Source organism: Procambarus clarkii, chromosome 21, assembly GCF_040958095.1.
Source record: "Procambarus clarkii isolate CNS0578487 chromosome 21, FALCON_Pclarkii_2.0, whole genome shotgun sequence".
In the NCBI taxonomy this organism is placed as follows: Eukaryota; Metazoa; Arthropoda; class Malacostraca; order Decapoda; family Cambaridae; genus Procambarus; species Procambarus clarkii.
Genome location: NC_091170.1, coordinates 42726166 through 42746595, shown reverse-complemented (window position 1 = coordinate 42746595; position 20430 = coordinate 42726166). Strand labels below are relative to the sequence as shown.

The 20430-nt window shown below is 40.6% G+C and overlaps 1 protein-coding gene across 1 annotated transcript in view; it reads right to left on the bottom strand.

Moving 5' to 3' along the window:
* Positions 1–1339: 1339 nt before the first annotated feature.
* LOC123760578 (probable imidazolonepropionase) overlaps positions 1340–20430 on the bottom strand; it is a 34814-nt gene continuing 15723 nt past the window's right edge. The window contains exons 3-10 of the mRNA XM_045746270.2: positions 19836–20007; positions 9504–9639; positions 8340–8481; positions 8124–8205; positions 6879–7022; positions 6571–6789; positions 4453–4613; positions 1340–2132 (exon numbers count right to left, since the gene is read on the bottom strand). Coding sequence (XP_045602226.2) covers positions 2018–2132; positions 4453–4613; positions 6571–6789; positions 6879–7022; positions 8124–8205; positions 8340–8481; positions 9504–9639; positions 19836–20007 — 1171 coding nt within the window. The 3' untranslated portion in view covers positions 1340–2017. The remainder of the gene's footprint in view (positions 2133–4452; positions 4614–6570; positions 6790–6878; positions 7023–8123; positions 8206–8339; positions 8482–9503; positions 9640–19835; positions 20008–20430) is intronic.

The following is a 20430-nucleotide window of genomic DNA, read 5'->3' as shown; positions in this document are numbered from 1 at the left end:
TGAGAACGAAGTGTCCATGTAGCACGGGCTATGGTGAGCCCGTAAAGTTACTCGCTGTTTAGTTAGTCTTTTTAGTTACTCGTTGTTTCCTGTTGCTTAGATACTCCCTTATCAACTGGAGCACCTTACCTTTTACTCCTGTGTGTTGCTCCAACTTCTGCAACAGCCTTTTATGGGGTACTGTGTCAAAATCTTTCTGACAGTCCAAGAAAATGCAGTCTGCCCTCTCTTCTCTTTCTTGCCTAGTTTTTGATGCTTAGTCATAGAGCTCTATTAAACCTGTGAGGCACAATTTACCATCTCTGAACCCATGTTGGTGGTGTGTCACAAAACTATTTCATGTGTGTATGTGTGTGTGTGTGTGTATGTGTGTACTCACCTAATTGTACTCACCTAATTGTGCTTGCGGGGGTTGAGCTCTGGCTCTTTGGTCCCGCCTCTCAACCGTCAATCAACTGGTGTACAGATTCCTGAGCCTATTGGGCTCTATCATATCTACATTTGAAACTGTGTATGGAGTCAGCCTCCACCACATCACTTCCTAATGCATTCCATTTACTAACTACTCTGACACTGAAAAAGTTCTTTCTAACGTCTCTGTGGCTCATTTGGGTACTCAGCTTCCACCTGTGTCCCCTTGTTCGCGTCCCACCAGTGTTGAATAGTTCATCCTTGTTTACCCGGTCGATTCCCCTGAGGATTTTGTAGGTTGTGATCATGTCCCCTCTTACTCTTCTGTCTTCCAGTGTCGTGAGGTGCATTTCCCGCAGCCTTTCCTCATAACTCATGCCTCTTAGTTCTGGGACTAGTCTAGTAGCATACCTTTGGACTTTTTCCAGCTTCGTCTTGTGCTTGACAAGGTACGGGCTCCATGCTGGGGCCGCATACTCCAGGATTGGTCTTACATATGTGGTGTACAAGATTCTGAATGATTCCTTACACAGGTTCCTGAACGCCGTTCTGTGTGTGTGTGTGTGTGTGCGTGTGCGTGTGCGTGTGCGTGTGTGTGTGTGTGTGTGTGTGTGTGTGTGTGTGTGTGTGTGTGTGTGTGTGTGTGTGTGTGAGAAATATATTTAGTAGATATAATAGAGGAAAAACATATTGGTTAGAAAGGCGGGGTCCAAGAGCTAATAGCTCGATTCTGCAGACACAAATAGTAAATACTTCATTCTAAAAGTATTAAATGATTGTATATAAACATTAATATACGTTCTGTGGTGACTAGGGATTTTTTAACAGTAGTAGGAAGGGTATGGGTGCTGGGAACAGCTATTTGCTGGTAAGCAAGCACCATGTTTGGCAGAGCACCCCCAAGGAAATCTAAAAAAACTACATTAACTTTGTTTTAAAATTTCTTCCAAGAAGACACTTTATTGTGCAGCACCTCTCGTCCTGTACAACATTCTCCAACAGGTCAGGAGGGTCAGTGTCTGGTGGAGTGAGGGTCAGTGCCTGGTGGAGTGAGGGTCAGTGTCTGGTGGAGTGAGGGTCAGTGTCTGGTGGAGTGAGGGTCAGTGTCTGGTGGAGTGAGGGTCAGTGTCTGGTGGAGTGAGTGTCAGTGTCTGGTGGAGTGAGGGTCAGTGTCTGGTGGAGTGAGGGTCAGTGTCTGGTGGAGTGAGGGTCAGTGTCTGGTGGAGTGAGTGTCAGTGTCTGGTGGAGTGAGTGTCAGTGTCTGGTGGAGTGAGGGTCAGTGTCTGGTGGAGTGAGGGTCAGTGTCTGGTGGAGTGAGGGTCAGTGTCTGGTGGAGTGAGGGTCAGTGTCTGGTGGAGTGAGTGTCAGTGTCTGGTGGAGTGAGTGTCAGTGTCTGGTGGAGTGAGGGTCAGTGTCTGGTGGAGTGAGGGTCAGTGTCTGGTGGAGTGAGGGTCAGTGTCTGGTGGAGTGAGGGTCAGTGTCTGGTGGAGTGAGTGTCAGTGTCTGGTGGAGTGAGGGTCAGTGTCTGGTGGAGTGAGGGTCAGTGTCTGGTGGAGTGAGGGTCAGTGTCTGGTGGAGTGAGGGTCAGTGTCTGGTGGAGTGAGGGTCAGTGTCTGGTGGAGTGAGTGTCAGTGCTCTTGGTGTGCACTACAGTGCCAGCCTTGATGACGTGGGAGATAATGTGATCAGTGCCGCCCAGCTGGTACACCAGGTGCTCCCATCTGAAAGGTCAGAGAAATGGTCAAGTCTGTAACCCTTAAAGCTGAACTGTGCCACATGCCAATATTACAGCCAAAATCAATCATAATTAAAATATAATTTACAGATAAAGCATAAATTTGATAGCAATCAAAACTAATAAAATGCTATTCCAGTTTTATGATTGTGTCATTAAGCAATATGAAATAATTTATTATAACTATTTATTCCTTGATATATATGATTGAACTGGATGTCTCATTCATGGATCTGAGAGCAGGCAGCAATTGCAACCGGATTGTTAGATGGATGTTGCCACCATACTCACGTTGCAAGTAGAAAGTTATTTATTTACTTCTCTAAATCTTATGCAATGTAAGTTGTGTGATTTATTAAATTGAGTAGTGCATACAGATTCATGGAATTATTAGTATACATCCAAATTGCACTTCCCTTTATTTACACGCACCCCCCCCCCCACATTCCCTTTTACTTATATACACATGCACACACTCCCTCCAGGTACTTAATACTTCAAGTACAGTGGCCCAAGAGCTGCACCTCACTTCCCCGTATACACATACATCCAGATGTCTGCCACATATTACGGGCTCACCATAGCCCGTGCTACTGGAACTTCTTGTTGTGAGTAGCTGAATCTAAAACAACAACAACTGCTACATAACGGGTCTGTGAGCTTACAGGGTTTAACACTGAGGAATCTCGACTTCCCTATGCTGAAGAGATGGAAAAGAAGCAATGTAAATACAGCATATAAGATTCTTAGAGGCGCTGAGACAGTAGAGAAGGACACGCATTTCAGCGTGGGGAGGTGGAGAGCGCTGACGACAACTGCTCGGGTGAGCCACAGGGATGTGTGAATTTAGCTCTTCAGTGTATGAGTAGTGGGCATGTGAAATGTCCTAGAAGAGAAGGTTGTGGAAGTTAACTCCATACATAGTTTCAAGAGCCGGTATGAAAAGTATCAAGATGATAGGTAAGCATTGTAATACATAGATTCATAAGTGACTGAGAGGTAGAGTGTTCAGGAACTGATGCTCGCCCTACAAGCATATGTAGGTGATTACATAGCTGAGTGTAATGAAAACTCACACATTAAATTTATTCAACTCCACAAATGATCTGAGAAATAGCTACTGAATTTAACAACAGTAAGGTATGATAAACGGGAGAGAAGCGAGAAGAGCCCAAGAGCAGCACATGAGGAACGTAAGACTCCTCAAGTGGTGAGGGAGTCTAATGTGGGAGTAGATATAACTCTAAATCTGTTATCGCGCGCATCCATTAGTAGAATAATAGCGACATATGTAAAGTCTGCGAACGTCCAGATAGCCTTCATGAATCTACACAAGGATATTTCAGGCCCCTGCAAACAATCAACACGAGAGCAATATATGATTATGCATCCTCTGCATGCAGCCAAACTATTAGAAACACAAACAGAAATTCAAGTAAATTCACAGAAATGCACAAGTCTAAAGGCCATATTCAGAAACATCTGTGATTACTCCAGCTAATGGTCACTATTCTTTTTACTTAGTTCCATTTAGTGTTTATTGTAAAATTGAGAAGTGTGAATGGCGGGAGTCTTTAGTTAGTGCTACCATTGTGGGTCCCGAGTTGTGTTCAGTAGAGTTGTTGTTGTTTAAGATTCGCTACTCAGAACGATAAGTTCCAGTAGCACGTGCTATGGTGAGCCCGTAAGTGGAGACTCTTTGGAGCCATTATCTGTAATTTCAGTAGAGGTCAAGACACATTTATGTAGTACAAGAGTAGAGATGGAATAGAGTCGGCCAGTGGAGAGGTGCAGTTGAAACAAATTTTATGCACATATATAGAAAAATGATAAGCACGAGAATCTAGCTAGTGCATTACAGGAGCGGTAAGCTGTAGATGCAGGCCTCAGCTTGAGCAGTTCCACTCTAAAAGCACACATGTGACTTGCGAGGAGAGCAGTAAACATGCATGCGGCGTGAGAGGTGCAAACTTGTACAATGATCTGGAAGAGGAAATAAATGAGGCAAGCTCTAAAATAGTTCCTTTGGTAAATAGACAAATGATAAGAGCGAGTCGCTAAAACTGATGATATACGACTGTGAAAGGCTGATCCCAGGAACTGAAGGTCAACCCTGAGGCACATTTAGGCGAGTACACACCAACATACTCACGCGCGCGCAGCACACAATACAACGAAGGCTGTATGTCCCCTGTACAAGTCTGTCTCCATACGAGACCCGAAACAAGACTTTAACAAAGGTTAGCGTACAGTATAAGACATACCACAAGGCGTCTCCTCCTCAGAGCATAATAATCCGGACATACCTGGGAGCGTCCACGATGACGAGGTCAGCCATCTTGCCGGGTTCTATGGAGCCGTGAGAATGGGCTTTACGGAGAGCGTGGGCGGCGTGCAGGGTGGCGGCGATGAGCGCCTCCTTCAGCGTCATCCTCAGTATGACACAGGCCATGTGCATCACCACCGGCTACACACAACACACCACATTACCCTTTCTTCTCTTTGCAATATATGATTTAATTAATCTTAAAGTTATATATATATATATATATATATATATATATATATATATATATATATATATATATATATATATATATATATATATATATATATCATACACACTTGCATCCAGCGACTCCACGTGTATTATGTTACCCGAAACTCTGTTCTGTAAATCTATAAGCCTACATCCAATTCAGTATTTTTTCAATTTCTTTATTATGCACCCCATACCCATATTTATCAAATTATTTTATATATTTATATTTATGCAATTTGTGTCAACTGTTCAATTGGATAATGATATTTAGTTAAATTTTATTAATTAATATGAATATAATTAATAATCATTAATATTCTCCATGAGTTAACTTTTCATTTATTTGCATATTTCAATCGAACCTTCCTTTACTCTTTGCCTTTCTAGATAATGTAAAATGACCTTTGTAAATCTCTGTAAATAAGGAAGGTTTCCTTAACTGGGATTAACGTTTTCATCGCTGGATTGTTTGAAGCAAAGGTTATATTATATATATATATATATATATATATATATATATATATATATATATATATATATATATATATATATATATATATATATTAGTAAGTTTGGGTTGGTAAAAATAGGAGCTGGCCAACAGACTAGTTAAGTTTGACTACAGAGGTAGTTTAATGCAATTTTATTTTCTTGTATGTTCTGGTATCATAATGATTTTTTTAAAGGAAGTATTCAATAAAAAGTTTCCTGTCACGGCTTTTCTCTTGAGACTGATCCATGTATTGACCCTCACGTTATCAAGAATCTCTGCTTGTCACGCAGCCTACAGCTGTCCTGTGTTGAGGGGGGGGGGGTGGTGGACACCACAGTCACCTACTAACTACACTTGGCAAGCCTTCAATACTTGGCTAAGGTTTCGGGTAGTACATGACTTTAATAAAATACTTGCAAAGTTCTTGTAATAGAAAATACGACTTATTTTACTACAAATGTAAATTGCCTAGCTTAAAGATCATTGTAGTCCAATGCTTGAAATTATGTGATGCTGAAACCTTTCTCCTGCTCGCGCACAGGATACCCACAGAATACATTACTTTAATTAAGATTTTCACCTGTTAGATAAGGTCCTCCTGGATTAACAATTATGTTAGTTTAATAAACTGTATATAGGCCGTTAACGTCTATGTCAACAAACGTTGTAACTAGATCAATAATATAACTTGGAAAGTTAAACTAATTTTGGAAATCAGATTCTGAGCTCGTGTCGAGCCTCTGAAACTTTGCCACTACTGATCACAGGATGTCCATGGGGTCTACTACTGCTCACATACAGAGTATGGGGGTAAACTACCACTCATAAGATGGGTATGGGTCTACTTCCACTCATAAGATGGGTATGGGTCTACTTCCACTCATAAGGGGGGTATGGGTCCACTATCACTCATAAGATGGGTATGGGTCCACTACCACTCATAAGATGGGTATGGGTCTACTACCACTCATAAGATGGGTATGGGTCCACTACCACTCATATAATGGGTATGGGTCAACTACCACTCATAAGATGGGGTATAGGGTCTACTACCACTCATAAGATGGGGTATAGGGTCCACTACCACTCATAAGATAGGTAATGGGTCTACTACCACTCATAAGATGGGTATGGGTCTACTTCCACTCATAAGATGGGGTATAGGGTCCACTACCACTCATAAGATGGGTATAGGGTCCACTGCTACTCATAAGATGGGGTATAGGGTCCACTACCACTCATAAGATGGGTATGGGGTCCACTACCACTTACAAAAAGGATATGGGGTCTAGTGCTACTTACATGATGGGTATTGGGTCCATTACCACTTAAATAGTGGGAATGGGCTGCATAATCAATTAACTCAAGAGGATTCCTGGAGTTACTGACCATGGATAAGCAGAAAGCGTTTGGGTTGAAGTCTGTGCCGAGGGCGACCGGGACGCCACCGTCTATCATAGCACGCGCGGGTGGAGGCTTGAGTCTGAGTATGTGGGCGGTGGTGGGGAGCAGGACGCCCACGGTGCCAGCCGTGGCCATGGCTGCTATACCTTCTTTAGATATTTCCTCCAGGTGGCTTATGGCTTCCGCGCCCAGAGATGCTCCCATCTGTAAGAGCGAATTGTATAATAATAATAATAATAAAACCCAAAGTATTGTATACTTGGTTCTGAAGAAAAAATAAATATTATTCATACCTCTGCGCCCTTCAAAGGATGGAGTTCGTCTGCATGGAAGTTTATCATAAGTCCCTCCTTCTGCCCAGCTTCTAAAATGCGTCTTGACTGGTCCACGTTGAACACTCCCTGCTCACAGAAAACGTCGATGCTATCAACCTGCAACTGAAGGGGAAACTGATGTCGGTCCGATGTTCCCTTAATTAATTAATTAATTAATAATAATAATAATAATAATAATAATAATAATAATAATAATAATAAATAATAATAATAATAATAATAATAATAATAATAATAATAATAATAATAATAATAATAATAATAATAATGTATTGTGTCGGGGGACAGGCAGCCAGAGTGTATTCATACACGTAAGGCTTGTGTCGAATATAGGAATTAGGGAATGTAGAAATTAGGGAATATAGGAATATGAGTGCTTCACTACGGGCTCACCATAGCCCGTGCTACTGAAACTTCTTGTTCTGAGTAGTTGAGTCTAAAACAACAACAGTGTGAGTGCTCTGACCAGTTCAAGCCATGTTTTGTAGACGTCTACGTTGATAGCACCATTTCAAACAACTTCATCTGAGTAAGGCAGGTTTCAACTGAGGTTACACTAATGGTTATGATGGCGAGCTCAACACTGCAGAATGTGTTACACATATTAAGTGTTCTACAAGAACTTATTTTAAACGGTCCGCAAAGCGGAGAAAAAAGTGTTAATAAGACAATAGGTAGAAAAGTGACGGCTTCCGACACTAACCAGAATTAAGACAGAGCTCACCATATACTACAAGAGAAAGAAAACCGCCAACCTGCTCATGTAGAGCTCTCCCGACGCTAAACGAAACGACTTGAAAGAGACAAATGTTATTTATTCCTTAACATGTCCACTTGGGGATTGTCAACCAAACGATATCAATATATAGGTAAGACGACAACATCTCTTTCAAGATGCATAACAATGCACTAAGAACAAGGATGACATAATTTCTATGCACAGCCAAACCATCATCTGACCAGCAACACCAAACTAACCGACATAGAACTAATAATAGAAAATTAAACATGGCCAAAGCACTTCATGTCAAACAGTCATCCAACTTTCAACATCCAGCTTACATGTAAATATATTTTACTATCCACGAGGCTAAGACAGAACACGTCACTTACATCCAGTTGCTGACTTAACCTAACCAACAACAGTATATACTAAAAACGTACAAACCTGAGCCATTTTTCCCAAAGATAAGTAGACATTACCTCGCCAGCGTCCATGGCTGCCTTGACAGCCGGCAACTGGTCCTCTACCACCCGGCGTGTTGCTTCCTCTGCCGTCAGCTCCCTGGAATTAGTGTCATTTCTTAAGATTACATTTTTTTTTATATTTCTTAGTTATCAACGTATACTTTACATAGTTATGATCAGTGACAATATGAAACCATGAGACTCGCAGTCAGTGCGAAGTTCACGCCATACTTGGGCACGGAGTGAGCTCCGCAGAACGAGGAGGAGATGGTGAGGTTGGCCAGCGGGCGAGCCTTCTCCAGCACTCGAAGCATCTTCAGTTCAGTTTCCACATCGAGGCCGTAGCCGCTTTTGCACTCCACCAGAGTCGTACCTGCAGGAGGTACTGAGCTTATATCACTATTCACGAGAAGGTAACCGGGTCACTAGAGTCATGACCAGGACAGTCTATCTTATACACTCCGGTAACTACTGCTTTACTGTTTTCGTTTTGTGAAGCTGTACAATGTGGAGGTAAAATCATAACGCTTACGAAGCATAGGATAGCCACCGCCACTTTGTCAAATATAGACACATGCAACATAATTACCAGCAGCATTTTGTTGCACTCTGTATCCGAGAAGGTAATGGGCAGTTAGTGCCATCAGATGAATATACAACAAGTATTTAATACACTATTGCTTTCTGCAAAAAAAATATCTCGACCTAAGCAGTCACGAGAGTAGTAATGAGTCACTCGACAAGCCAACACAATCACGTCTTACATGTCAGCTGTTACAATATACTGCATGTTGACAGGCAACATAAGTTATGAGCATGATATCTAAGTTCAGAGGCAGTAATAAAGCAAGAAAAGAATCGCGCGTGAATAATTCTTGCAGCGATTTACGGTTATTATCTTAAGATCACAAAGCAACAATGAAAATTACACTATTTTATTATTAACAGATAAATCAGTTGTCTTGAAAATTACGACAAAATGACCAAATCAAAATATGATAACTTAAACTTGAATTAATATCTATAATTTGAAGATTGCATTATATGTTAGCTACTGCTACTTTAGGGAACTATATAATAAATTGCACCAGATGTATATTATTGTTAGGTTAAATCTTTTACAAGTAAACTAGTTTACTGCCCCCTCCCTCCTCTACCCCCCCCCCCCAAGACACCCAACTGAGATCCATTTTTCAGTTTCCGTTATGTTATCCGGGGCTTCAAGGACAGAACTAGCACAGACGCAGCCAATGCTGACTTTTCGACTTTCTAACAAAATATTGAATTTAATCAGTTCGTGAGTTGTTGCACTAACGAGAATTTCGTTAGTTTCACAAGGAACAATGCACTAATGAACACGTAGCCGGCGGGCTGTGCCTGGCTGCGCAAGGTTACCTGCGCGGGTCATGCGGTGGAGGCGAGGCAGGAGGAGCTGCAGGAGCTGGTCCTCGGAGGCGGCTCGGGTGTGCTCCACCGTGAAGTTGATGCCGCCGCCTGCTGAGTGAACCTCCATGTAGCTGGCGCCGGCCAACTGATATCACATCACGAAAATAAATACATAAATTAGCAACACGTACATGCATCACACACAGAGATCACACTAACCCTGTCGTAGCTCAGTCGATTAAGGCAGTGTCTGGGGTGCTCCCGGACGCAGGTTCGAATCCTCGTCACGGCCCTTGTGGATTTGTTCATAGGTACATGCATGAATTACCGGGAAAGAGGCTCTTGAACCCCTTCCCCCCATCACCCAACATTCACAACCCTTCCCCAGGTAGTGGGTTTGTTTAATGGTTTCCCATTGTCTGGGAAACGAAGCCTGCAATAATGATCACAAAAGTTCCTTTGGGCCAACCATTGATCTTCCCCGGGATGCAACCCCACAACAGTTGCCAACTCCGGGGACCTGTTTACTGCTAGATAAAAAAAACAAGAGGCATCAGAAAATGTGCCCAACCGTCTCTATGACATGACCGTGGATATAACTCGGGATCCTCGGTGATGAACCGAGGATGTAGACCACTGCGATACAGGACTTCCTATTATGGAAGGCGACCTTAAGTGTTAATTCCGGGGTTTAACACCCAACCACTTGAGCTGGACGGTAGAGCGACGGTCTCGCTTCATGTAGGTCGGCGTTCAATCCCTACCATCCAAGTGGTTGGGATTGAATGAAGGGACCATTCCTTCCCCCCTGTCGGAAAAAAACTGACACCATTTACTAACTTTCAATACAATATGCAGTTAATATTGCTGCTGTTTTGTACTTACAAATCAACTCCTAGAAACAGTGCTTTAATTAATCATAGAAAACGAGGCTCCAGTGGAATTTTCCCCAGAAGAAAACGGGGAATCATTGCCATGTAACCCATAAATTCACCAGCTAATAATATTGGGAATTCTTCTTAAACATCAGTCTCTGAACTGTGAACGTCATAAAAACATTTCCCGTGAACCATCTTAATTATCAGTACTAAAATATATTAAATATAAAACTCTCTTTCCACTTCTTGATAAAACGCAGCTGGAGATGCGGCAACGCGGGAGTGAGAAAGAGGGAGAGTGGCCATTCTAACCTGGACAGTTCAAACGTCTCGTGTTGCCATTTCGATTATTTGTACCAAACAAGTTATTGTCGAAGAGTTAGCCAGCAGAAACTGACACCGTCATTACCAGGGACAAGCATTGTATCCTTCCAGTATACTAAATGATTTATAGAAATCTATTCATTGTGTATATTTACTGTTATAATTATGCCATATATAAACAACAAGCCCAAGGGTGAGCAATAATTCAACCCTTTATTTCAGAATATTATAATATTCATGTTAACAGAATAATTCATGTGCAGCAAATATTACTGTGAAATCTCATTGGCAGGTGAATTGAGAAGTGAAGTCATTAATATGGAATCACTCAAAGAGGGAGACTACGTTACTGGCTGGCTACCCACTCGCTACAATAACAAAATGCTGAAGGCTTCTTATCAGATAAGGCTTCCCATGTATTAATTAATCATTTGTAGTTGTTGTTTCAACACCTAGTTACATTGTAGTGAATGTCTACCAGTCGATAATTTCGATTGGTTGACAATATACATATAATATGACCCCCAGTTTGTGTAGGAAACGAATTGTGGGAAATTAACATGATACAATCCACTTTAAATTCATACAGTCTGCTATCGAAACATAAATTAACGTAAGAAATAAATTACTATATAAATTAAATATAAATTATAAATTAGAAGTAAGTAATATAAATTGCTAAATAAATAAATCCCACGAGACAGTTTCCCTACACCCCCGTCCCATCCCAAATCCTTATCTTGACCCCTTCCAAGTGCTAAATAATCGTAATGGCTTGGTGCTTTCCCCTGACAATTCCCTCCCCCTCCCTCCGGGGTTCAACGACCCCGCGGCCCGGTCTCTGACCAGGCCTCCTGTATGGTTGTGATTCATACGTCAGGCTGGTGCTCGCAGCCTGACGTAAAATTTCCTTTTATTCTTAAACATAGATTATGACTTCAAGGCTGAAAAATGTTTTGAGCATCTGTGACCCGATTACCTTCCTCTGGTTAACCCTTGCATGTTATTACTACAGTATTTACTCAACTCATCCTCCAGCCCCAAGCAGTAATTCAAATACTGATTTTGTATGTACCAAGTTAGTGCATTTTTGTACTTATTCAACAGACAACCAATTGACAGGATGGGTCTTCCATACAGTATAATAAAACAAAAACAATGTGAAATATAAATTAATATTATATGAGAAAATCAGGAGGGATGAAGAGGATGCGAACCTGTACACTAGGTACTCCCAAGCACATTGATACATCACGTTAATATTATTACTTTGTGCATTATTATATATTGTGAACTTGTGTATAGTTAGGTCTGGGCTAGGTAAGGTGTTTTGGTTACGTTGATTTAGGGAGTGTTTACACTACAGGTGAAGGTGAACGAAGTACGTTTCGCCTCGAATAAGACTAGATGGACTGTAAGTCCAAAAACTGAGTTATGCAGAGTTTTTGTGTTCAGCATTTGATTTATACGTTAACAATATAGAGTAGTAGGCATCTATCAATCTCAGGAGACTATGGAGTTGCGCTCTGGTTGTCGGTCTGGAGTGGCCTCACCAGGGCGCAAAGCCACGGTAGGTTGATTTGGGGGAGAAGCTGTTACCCAGGCAGCAGGTCCCCCCTCTCCAAGTCAAATACTTATAGCCCTTTGTTTTGATAGTTTACAGCATGCAGGTGAAGCATTTTTAGTGATGAACGTTGAACATTGAGAGTGAATCAGTTTAATTTAAGCAAAGCTTCGAACATATCTACTGGACCAACATGGGCAGCCCGTCTTCATAAATAAAAGCCAAATGCTCGTTAATCCAGCAGGTAAACACTTTACAAAGGACTCTTTGAAGCACAACGAAGCACTGAACTCTTCAGAATACAAAACTGAGCACTTTGGATTTACAACACTCACTGGCAGGATTTCACCACAAGCTTAATCTCCACGACAGAAAAAAACAACATTCCTATTATAAACACTTTGGAAAACAATAACACAAATTTAGAACATCAAAACAGCATGAATAAATACATTCCTCTTCGGGGTAAAACTCTGATTTATCGTCAATGGGCGTTTGTCAGCGAATCTTTAAAATCAGTGTCTATGGCGACGCCACTATGGAAATCATCCGCTGTTTTCGCGGATGTCGGAGAAAGTGCTTCGCTGACTTTCTCCGACCGAATCCCAGCTCGGTAAATTCTTCTCCCACGTATTGCACATTCAAATAATTGCCAACAGAAGTAATTAACTAACCTGACCTACTTCTGACTTTACATCGAATTCTGATAAATATTAACACTAATATATATTTAAGAAAATCGGATTTTAAATACGCAAGATCTTAAAACTGCTGAATGTGTCTTTGTGGTAGGCCGCCGCTTGGAAGAGCCTACCCGGAGGATATGAGCATGGGAGCTACAGTATACTGGTGTGTATATGTATGTGTGTGTGATATATATATATATATATATATATAAACACGCTAAGGGATAACTTTAAGGGTTGACTATTAAGGAGAAATCATGCAAAGGTTGGCTGAATGTCGTTGAAGTGTATGAACACATAACGAATTCATCGTTAATCTATAATACCAAAGCACATTTTTTTCCTGCTTTCGTATTATAGATTAACGATAAATTCTGTGTAAAGTGTCCGGTTTAAATCCTTCATCCACTGAGAGTTGATGCCGCACAGTCAATTGTGTATTTCTAAAGCTAATAATCTCGTGTAATTCACTGAAGTTATATGAATTTTCTAAGATTTTTTCGAGAAATTACTGCTATAACTAGCAATGGTGTACTATAATATAGATGAAACTCACGAACAGCCTTTTGTAACCGAATCACTTTCCGATGTGTGGTGCTGATACTTGTTTCGTATATAACCAAATACCAACGTTACAGAGACGAGTAAACATTTTGAAATCAAATATTGTAATGATTCAAATTTAATCTGTGTAGGCCTCCATACAGTTCATAAATTATAATTTCCATCACATCCTTCCTGCTTTAACAATTTGAGACAGATTTTGACCGTATTTTGTGTTATCTCTGATACACTATGGTGAGATAATGCAGTAGTTATCGGAGAGTATCCTGCTGCCGGTCGGCAGGCCGTTTACAATTACGTAGTTCCATGAAAACAGCAGTAGAGGGCAGCTGATTTCACGTAAACATGTCTGTAAAACCATTCCAGTAGCTGCAAAGCATGCAGTTACCACAGCCATAACTGAGGAGATGAGTCGTTCCACGTATTTCCGCGACATAAAGAGCAGAGTAGGTGTGGAGACCGGCAGTTCGCAAGGCAGTACCCGGCACCACAATGAAGCCAGAGGCTGCATGACGTGCTCTCCCATCACCACTCTTAGTTGGTTCAAAGTTCGAGCATTTCATAATTAACACAATGGCTGAATAGATAACGCTATATAAACAGGACACAGAATACGTGGACTACACAAGATAACTCGAAGGACAGATTTTGGTATACTGTCCTCTACATCAAAACCTGGAATTATTATTTTTTGCCTCCAACTTGCGGTTTGATCAGATATCACGTTGATCTATACCAGAAACATTGATAATTTTCGATTATATTATATTATATTATATATATATATATATATATATATATATATATATATATATATATATATATATATATATATATATATATATATATATATATATATATATATATATATATATACATATATACAATATTATTGGTTCAAAGTTCGAGCATTGAATATGCATATTGAATATGACAAAAAGTGAGAGATTAAACACACAAATCTTTTCTATTTGTCTTATTTTTCTCTTCCCTCGAAAAATTGAAAAGAATCTCCTCAACGTTAATTTTACAATTTTACTAAGGCCTGACGCTAAGAGATGCGTTTCGTTAAACCTTGTCAACATTATCAAACGTGGAGTTCGAATGGTTACAAGTTTTGCGCTGTCGGATAAATATAGCCACGGATGAGGTGAAGATGAAACACTGCACTTATAAGTCAACAGACCCAATACGGAGTACCAGTCTCCTATGTTTCCATGATGGCTGGGGCAGTATAGGTCACAGTCGGGTTCTCTTAGATGGCAGAGTGCAATTTGGTGTTAGTTGGCTTCGTTTTATTGATGCCTCATCAATGTCCAGTCTTCTATTGTCGCCGTAATGATTATTTTGGTGTTGTTTGGCAGGATATCTCTGGTGAGGGTCTGGTTATGTGTAGAGACTTTATGTTCCTTTATAGAGCCTCGCTGTTTGGGCATTGTTAGGCGCCTTGAAAGAGATGTTGTTAGTCTTGCTTATATATTGAGAAATGATCACAGTGACGATGGTTAGTGTAGTTAAGATTATTACAGTGACGATGTTAGTAAAAATATTTACAGTAATGAAAGTTGTGTTTAGTGAAAATGTTTGGAGTGATGATACTGGAACCAGAAGTGAACAGTCATGTGTATCCCTCAGTGGTGTTGGGTCTGTTTACAACAATAGGTCAGTTAGGGCTCGTGCTTGACCCATGTTCGCATTCCGTGCGTAACTTGGGGAAACCGTTGACACAATGACGATAATATATTCACGATTGTATTGATGCCTGTGTCCAAAGGTAACAACGACTCGTGATTGTGACTTCAATTATCCGGTGATCAGAGAGCTTTCTGTGAGTGACGGTCAATGCCAGAGGTGCCGGTTATATCCATTATGATTTATATATTATAAGAGTGTGTCAGTAGATCCGTGTACCACAACAAAGCATCAAAGTATAATAACAATTATTACAATAAAACTTCAGTAATCTATAAGAGAGAATATCTGTTTGTCCAATGGTTGAGGTCAGATGCTTGGAGCTAGCCTCACCCACCTTTACAGGGGGAATGGTCTGGGGTACGGGACGGACATAGGCTGGACGAGATCGCATGATAGAACTGATGAGTTGGCCAAGACTTTTGCTCGTAAAGAGGGAATTGATTACCAACTTAGACTGCCTTTAGCAGCCTGAGGGCAATAATGTCCCAGGAACATCAACAAAATTTCGTACACTTGAGGCAAAGTGAAATTCACACCAGTTCCTCCATCTATCATCATTCTATTATGCAGGAAGTACCGCACGTCTATGGGTCATCCAATAAGGTTAGTAGACTTCTAGATGTTACCACTGCTAGGCTTAGGCTCAGCTACAAGTACCTCTGGGAATTTGTAACATCTGCTGATGTAGATTTGACTAAATGTCAGCAGAACTATTCGCATACTTTGCGTCATTATATAATGGAATGTGAAAAAATCGTGGAATTTAGAGATAACACCATCAATAGTGTCCAAGAAATGTGTAAGTACTTCATTCACAATGATGTGCTGCCCGAAATCTTAGCGAAGTATCAAAAATTTGCTTACTGTAGGTAATGCATGCACATGACTGTAAAGCTGTCGCCCAGTTGGGTGGGCGTGCAGCAAGACTAGTAACTGTGCGACTCACCATAGATGTAAAGTGCCTTGTATAGTGACTGTTGTGAGCCTTTTGCTGACTCACTTGTGACACAAAAGATTATTGATGTGTGTATTTGTGTGGGTGATTAAATATGTGTATGTATATATGTATACGTATATATATATATATATATATATGTACATGTATGTATGTATGAGTATGTGTACATGTATATATAACATTAATAATTTTGTAACTAGCGTCAAAAGATTGTTATTTGCTTAGCTAAACGAACTAGAGGGTTCAGTTCCTGAAGCGATTATGTGCCTCTGTAACCCCTTACACCACCGCCCACGGGATGGGTATGGGGTGTATAATAAAGAAAGTAATATAATTGAATAACGACGATAACTTTACCGAGGTCTCCCCACCCACCGAAAGTTCTAGAGCGTTATGTAATGTCTTACCCAATGTTTGACTGACCCTTTCCCTCTATTCTTATCCTTATTTCCCTTACCTCTTACCCTATGTTTGATTGCTCTCATATTATTTTGACCCCTCACATCACCCCTACAAATTCAACATTTCCACATGTGTATTTAAACCAAAAATTCCACTTATCTATTTATTCTTTACGTGAAGATGTTCCAGAGTTCAACGAAACGTTGTAGAAAATTAATCCTTCAATAATTACTACAGTTTCTTTACCATGAATTTTGTTAACTTGATTGTTCTTAATACTGATGCTAAGAAAATAAAAGCACAGAAAGCTTGCACTATAAGATCATCAACGCTCGCAATGTGGTCATATTTAACCAAATATGATTAAAGGAACGCTTACTGCCTAAAGAATGTATATATATATATATATATATATATATATATATATATATATATATATATATATATATATATATATATATATATATATATATATATATATATATATATATATATATATATATATATATGTCGTACCTAGTAGCCAGAACGCACTTCTCTGCCTACTATGCAAGGCCCAATTTGCCTAATAAGCCAAGTTTTCATGAATTAATTGTTTTTCGACTACCTAACCTACTTAACCTAACCTAACCTAACTTTTTCAGCTACCTAACCTAACCTATAAAGATATGTTAGGTTAGGTTAGGTAGGGTTGGTTAGGTTCGGTCATATATATACGTTAATTTTAACTCCAATAAAAAAATTGATCTCATCCATAATGAAATGAGTAGCTTTATCATTTCATAAGAAAAAAATTAGAGAAAATATATTAATTCAGGAAAACTTGGCTTATTAGGCAAATCGGGCCTTGCATAGTAGGCTGAGAAGTGCGTTCTGGCTACTAGGTACGACATATATATATATATATATATATATGTCGTACCTAATAGCCAGAACGCACTTCTCAGCCTACTATTCAAGGCCCGATTTGCCTAGTAAGCCAAGTTTTCATGAATTAATGTTTTTTCGTCTACCTAACCTACCTAACCTAACCTAACCTAGCTTTTTTTGGCTACCTAACCTAACCTTACCTATAAATATAGGTTAGGTTAGGTTAGGTAGGGTTGGTTAGGTTCGGTCATATATCTACGTTAATTTTAACTCCAATAAAAAAAAATTGACCTCATACATAGAGAAAAGGGTTGCTTTATCATTTCATAAGAAAAAAATTATAGTAAATATATTAATTCCGGAAAACTTGGCTTATTAGGCAAATCGGGCCTTGAATAGTAGGCTGAGAAGTGAGTTCTGGCTATTAGGTACGACATATATATATATATATATATATATATATATATATATATATATATATATATATATATATATATATATATATGTTGTACCTAGTAGCCAGAACGTCGTACTCGGCCTACTATGCAAGCCCTGATTTGCCTAATAAGGCAAGTTTTCCTGAATTTATATATTTTTTAATATTTTTCCTTGTGAAATGATAAAGCTATCCATTTCATTATGTATGAGTTAATTTTTTTTAAATTTGAGTTAAAACTAACGTAGATGTATGACCGAACCTAACCAACCCTACCTAACCTAACCTATCTTAATCTAACCTAAACTAACACAATTAAGTCAATAATTTATGTTCTTAATATAATATAATAAAAATAATTCAAATAAACTAATTGGAAAGGATTTATTGAAAATAAAGGAAATCACTTGGCCTATTAGGCAAATCGGGCCTTGCATAGTAGGCCGAGAAGTGTGTTCTGGCTACTAGGTACGACATACATATATATATATATATATAGAGAGAGAGAGAGAGAGAGAGAGAGAGAGAGAGAGAGAGAGAGAGAGAGAGAGAGAGAGAGAGCGAGAGCGAGAGAGAGAGAGAGAGAGAGTGAGGGAGATAAAATAAAGAGAGTACATTGTCTCATCAAATCGAAGTGAGTGGAGAAACGAAGGCCAGGTGGCACACACGTACACACAACACAAGAATAAAGCATCTTTGAAGAAAACTTAACTAAAACTACGAAAAATATTAATATTACATTCTGGACGAAATAAATTTTATACTAAACGGTTCACGTAAATATCGGGTTCCCTCGGACTTTTGCGGGTAGGAATACGTCTTCGTGAAGGCATCAGTTGTCTTCACGCAGTCATGGTAAAAGGTTAAAACCTGTGTTAAATGCACTGAAGGACTGAATATTTCATTATACATTTTCATTATACAACACATACATAAAATCATCAAATTAAAGTTATGTACGAAATAAAATTTAAATAATGTTATATATTTCAATTAGTGTTTTTTTTAATTCGTGAATTATTTGGAAATTACACAGGTCTACATCCTGTGATAATTCTATTAAAAAATGCACTTCATGCGACTTTAAATACCATAAAACTTCATTAAATTTAATTACACGGCTCACTTTTTCCTGCAGGTGGCAGCCAGTTACCTGTACCATCTCCTGGCTCCTCCATGGCAACTGTACCATCTCCTGACTCCTCCATGGCAACTGTACCATCTCCTGGCTCCTCCATGGCAACTGTACCATCTCCTGGCTCCTCCATGGCAACTGTACCATCTCCTGGCTCCTCCATGGCAACTGTACCATCTCCTGGCTCCTCCATGGCAACTGTACCATCTCCTGGCTCCTCCATGGCAACTGTACCATCTCCTGGCTCCTCCATGGCAACTGTACCATCTCCTGGCTCCTCCATGGCAACTGTACCATCTCCTGGCTCCTCCATGGCAACTGTACCATCTCCTGGCTCCTCCATGGCAACTGTACCATCTCCTGGCTCCTCCATGGCAACTGTACCATCTCCTGGCTCCTCCATGGCAACTGTACCATCTCCTGGCTCCTCCATGGCAACTGTACCATCTCCTGACTCCTCCATGGCAAGTGTACCATCTCCTGGCTCCTCCATGGTAACTGTACCATCTCCTGGCTCCTCCATGGCAACTGTACCATCTCCTGGCTCCTCCATGGCAACTGTACCATCTCCTGGCTCCTCCATGGCAACTGTACCATCTCCTGGCTCCTCCATGGCAACTGTACCATCTCCTGGCTCCTCCATGGCAACTGTACCATCTCCTGGCTCCTCCATGGCAACTGTGCCATCTCCTGGCTCCTCCATGGCAACTGTACCATCTCCTGGCTCCTCCATGGCAACTGTACCATCTCCTGGCTCCTCCATGGCAACTGTACCATCTCCTGGCTCCTCCATGGCAACTCAACAACCACTAATTCACTGGTGACAAACCTTCATGGCGAACTCGTGGACGCGGTCCCCCGCCCAGACCGGGTGTGTGTGGGCGTCGACGAGGCCAGGGACCACGGAGCACCCCTTCGCCTCCACCACCGTCCCCCACGACGCCCCGGGGAACTGGGCCTCCACGTCCCGGTCTAGACCCACCGCTGCCACACGCCCGTCCCTGTGGGTGGAGAAGGGAAGCAACATGATCTATATATTTTTTTTTTTTTTTAGTGTTACTACCTGCCTCACTCTAGTCCATTCATCTGGACACTAGGAGACTCGAACCCTGGACCCCTGGCGTGTCTTCTCACGCAGCTGGTTCTCTTGGTCTGCCACAACGGACACAGTAAAGCATGCAGTGATGCACGAATCCAAGCCACCCCACTTAACCTTACCAATATACGCATAGAAAACGTTGTTATTTGCGAGTTGCTAGTTGTTCATAGCACCCTTTATTTTGTACGTTGTGGACCATTTTGTACAAAATGAGAAGTGTTAGTTGATTTGTTGGTCTTGTCTTTTGTTCACCCTATCCTCGTTATGCTGGTCACCCTATCCTCGTTATGCTGGTCACCCTATCCTCGTTATGCTGGTTATCCTA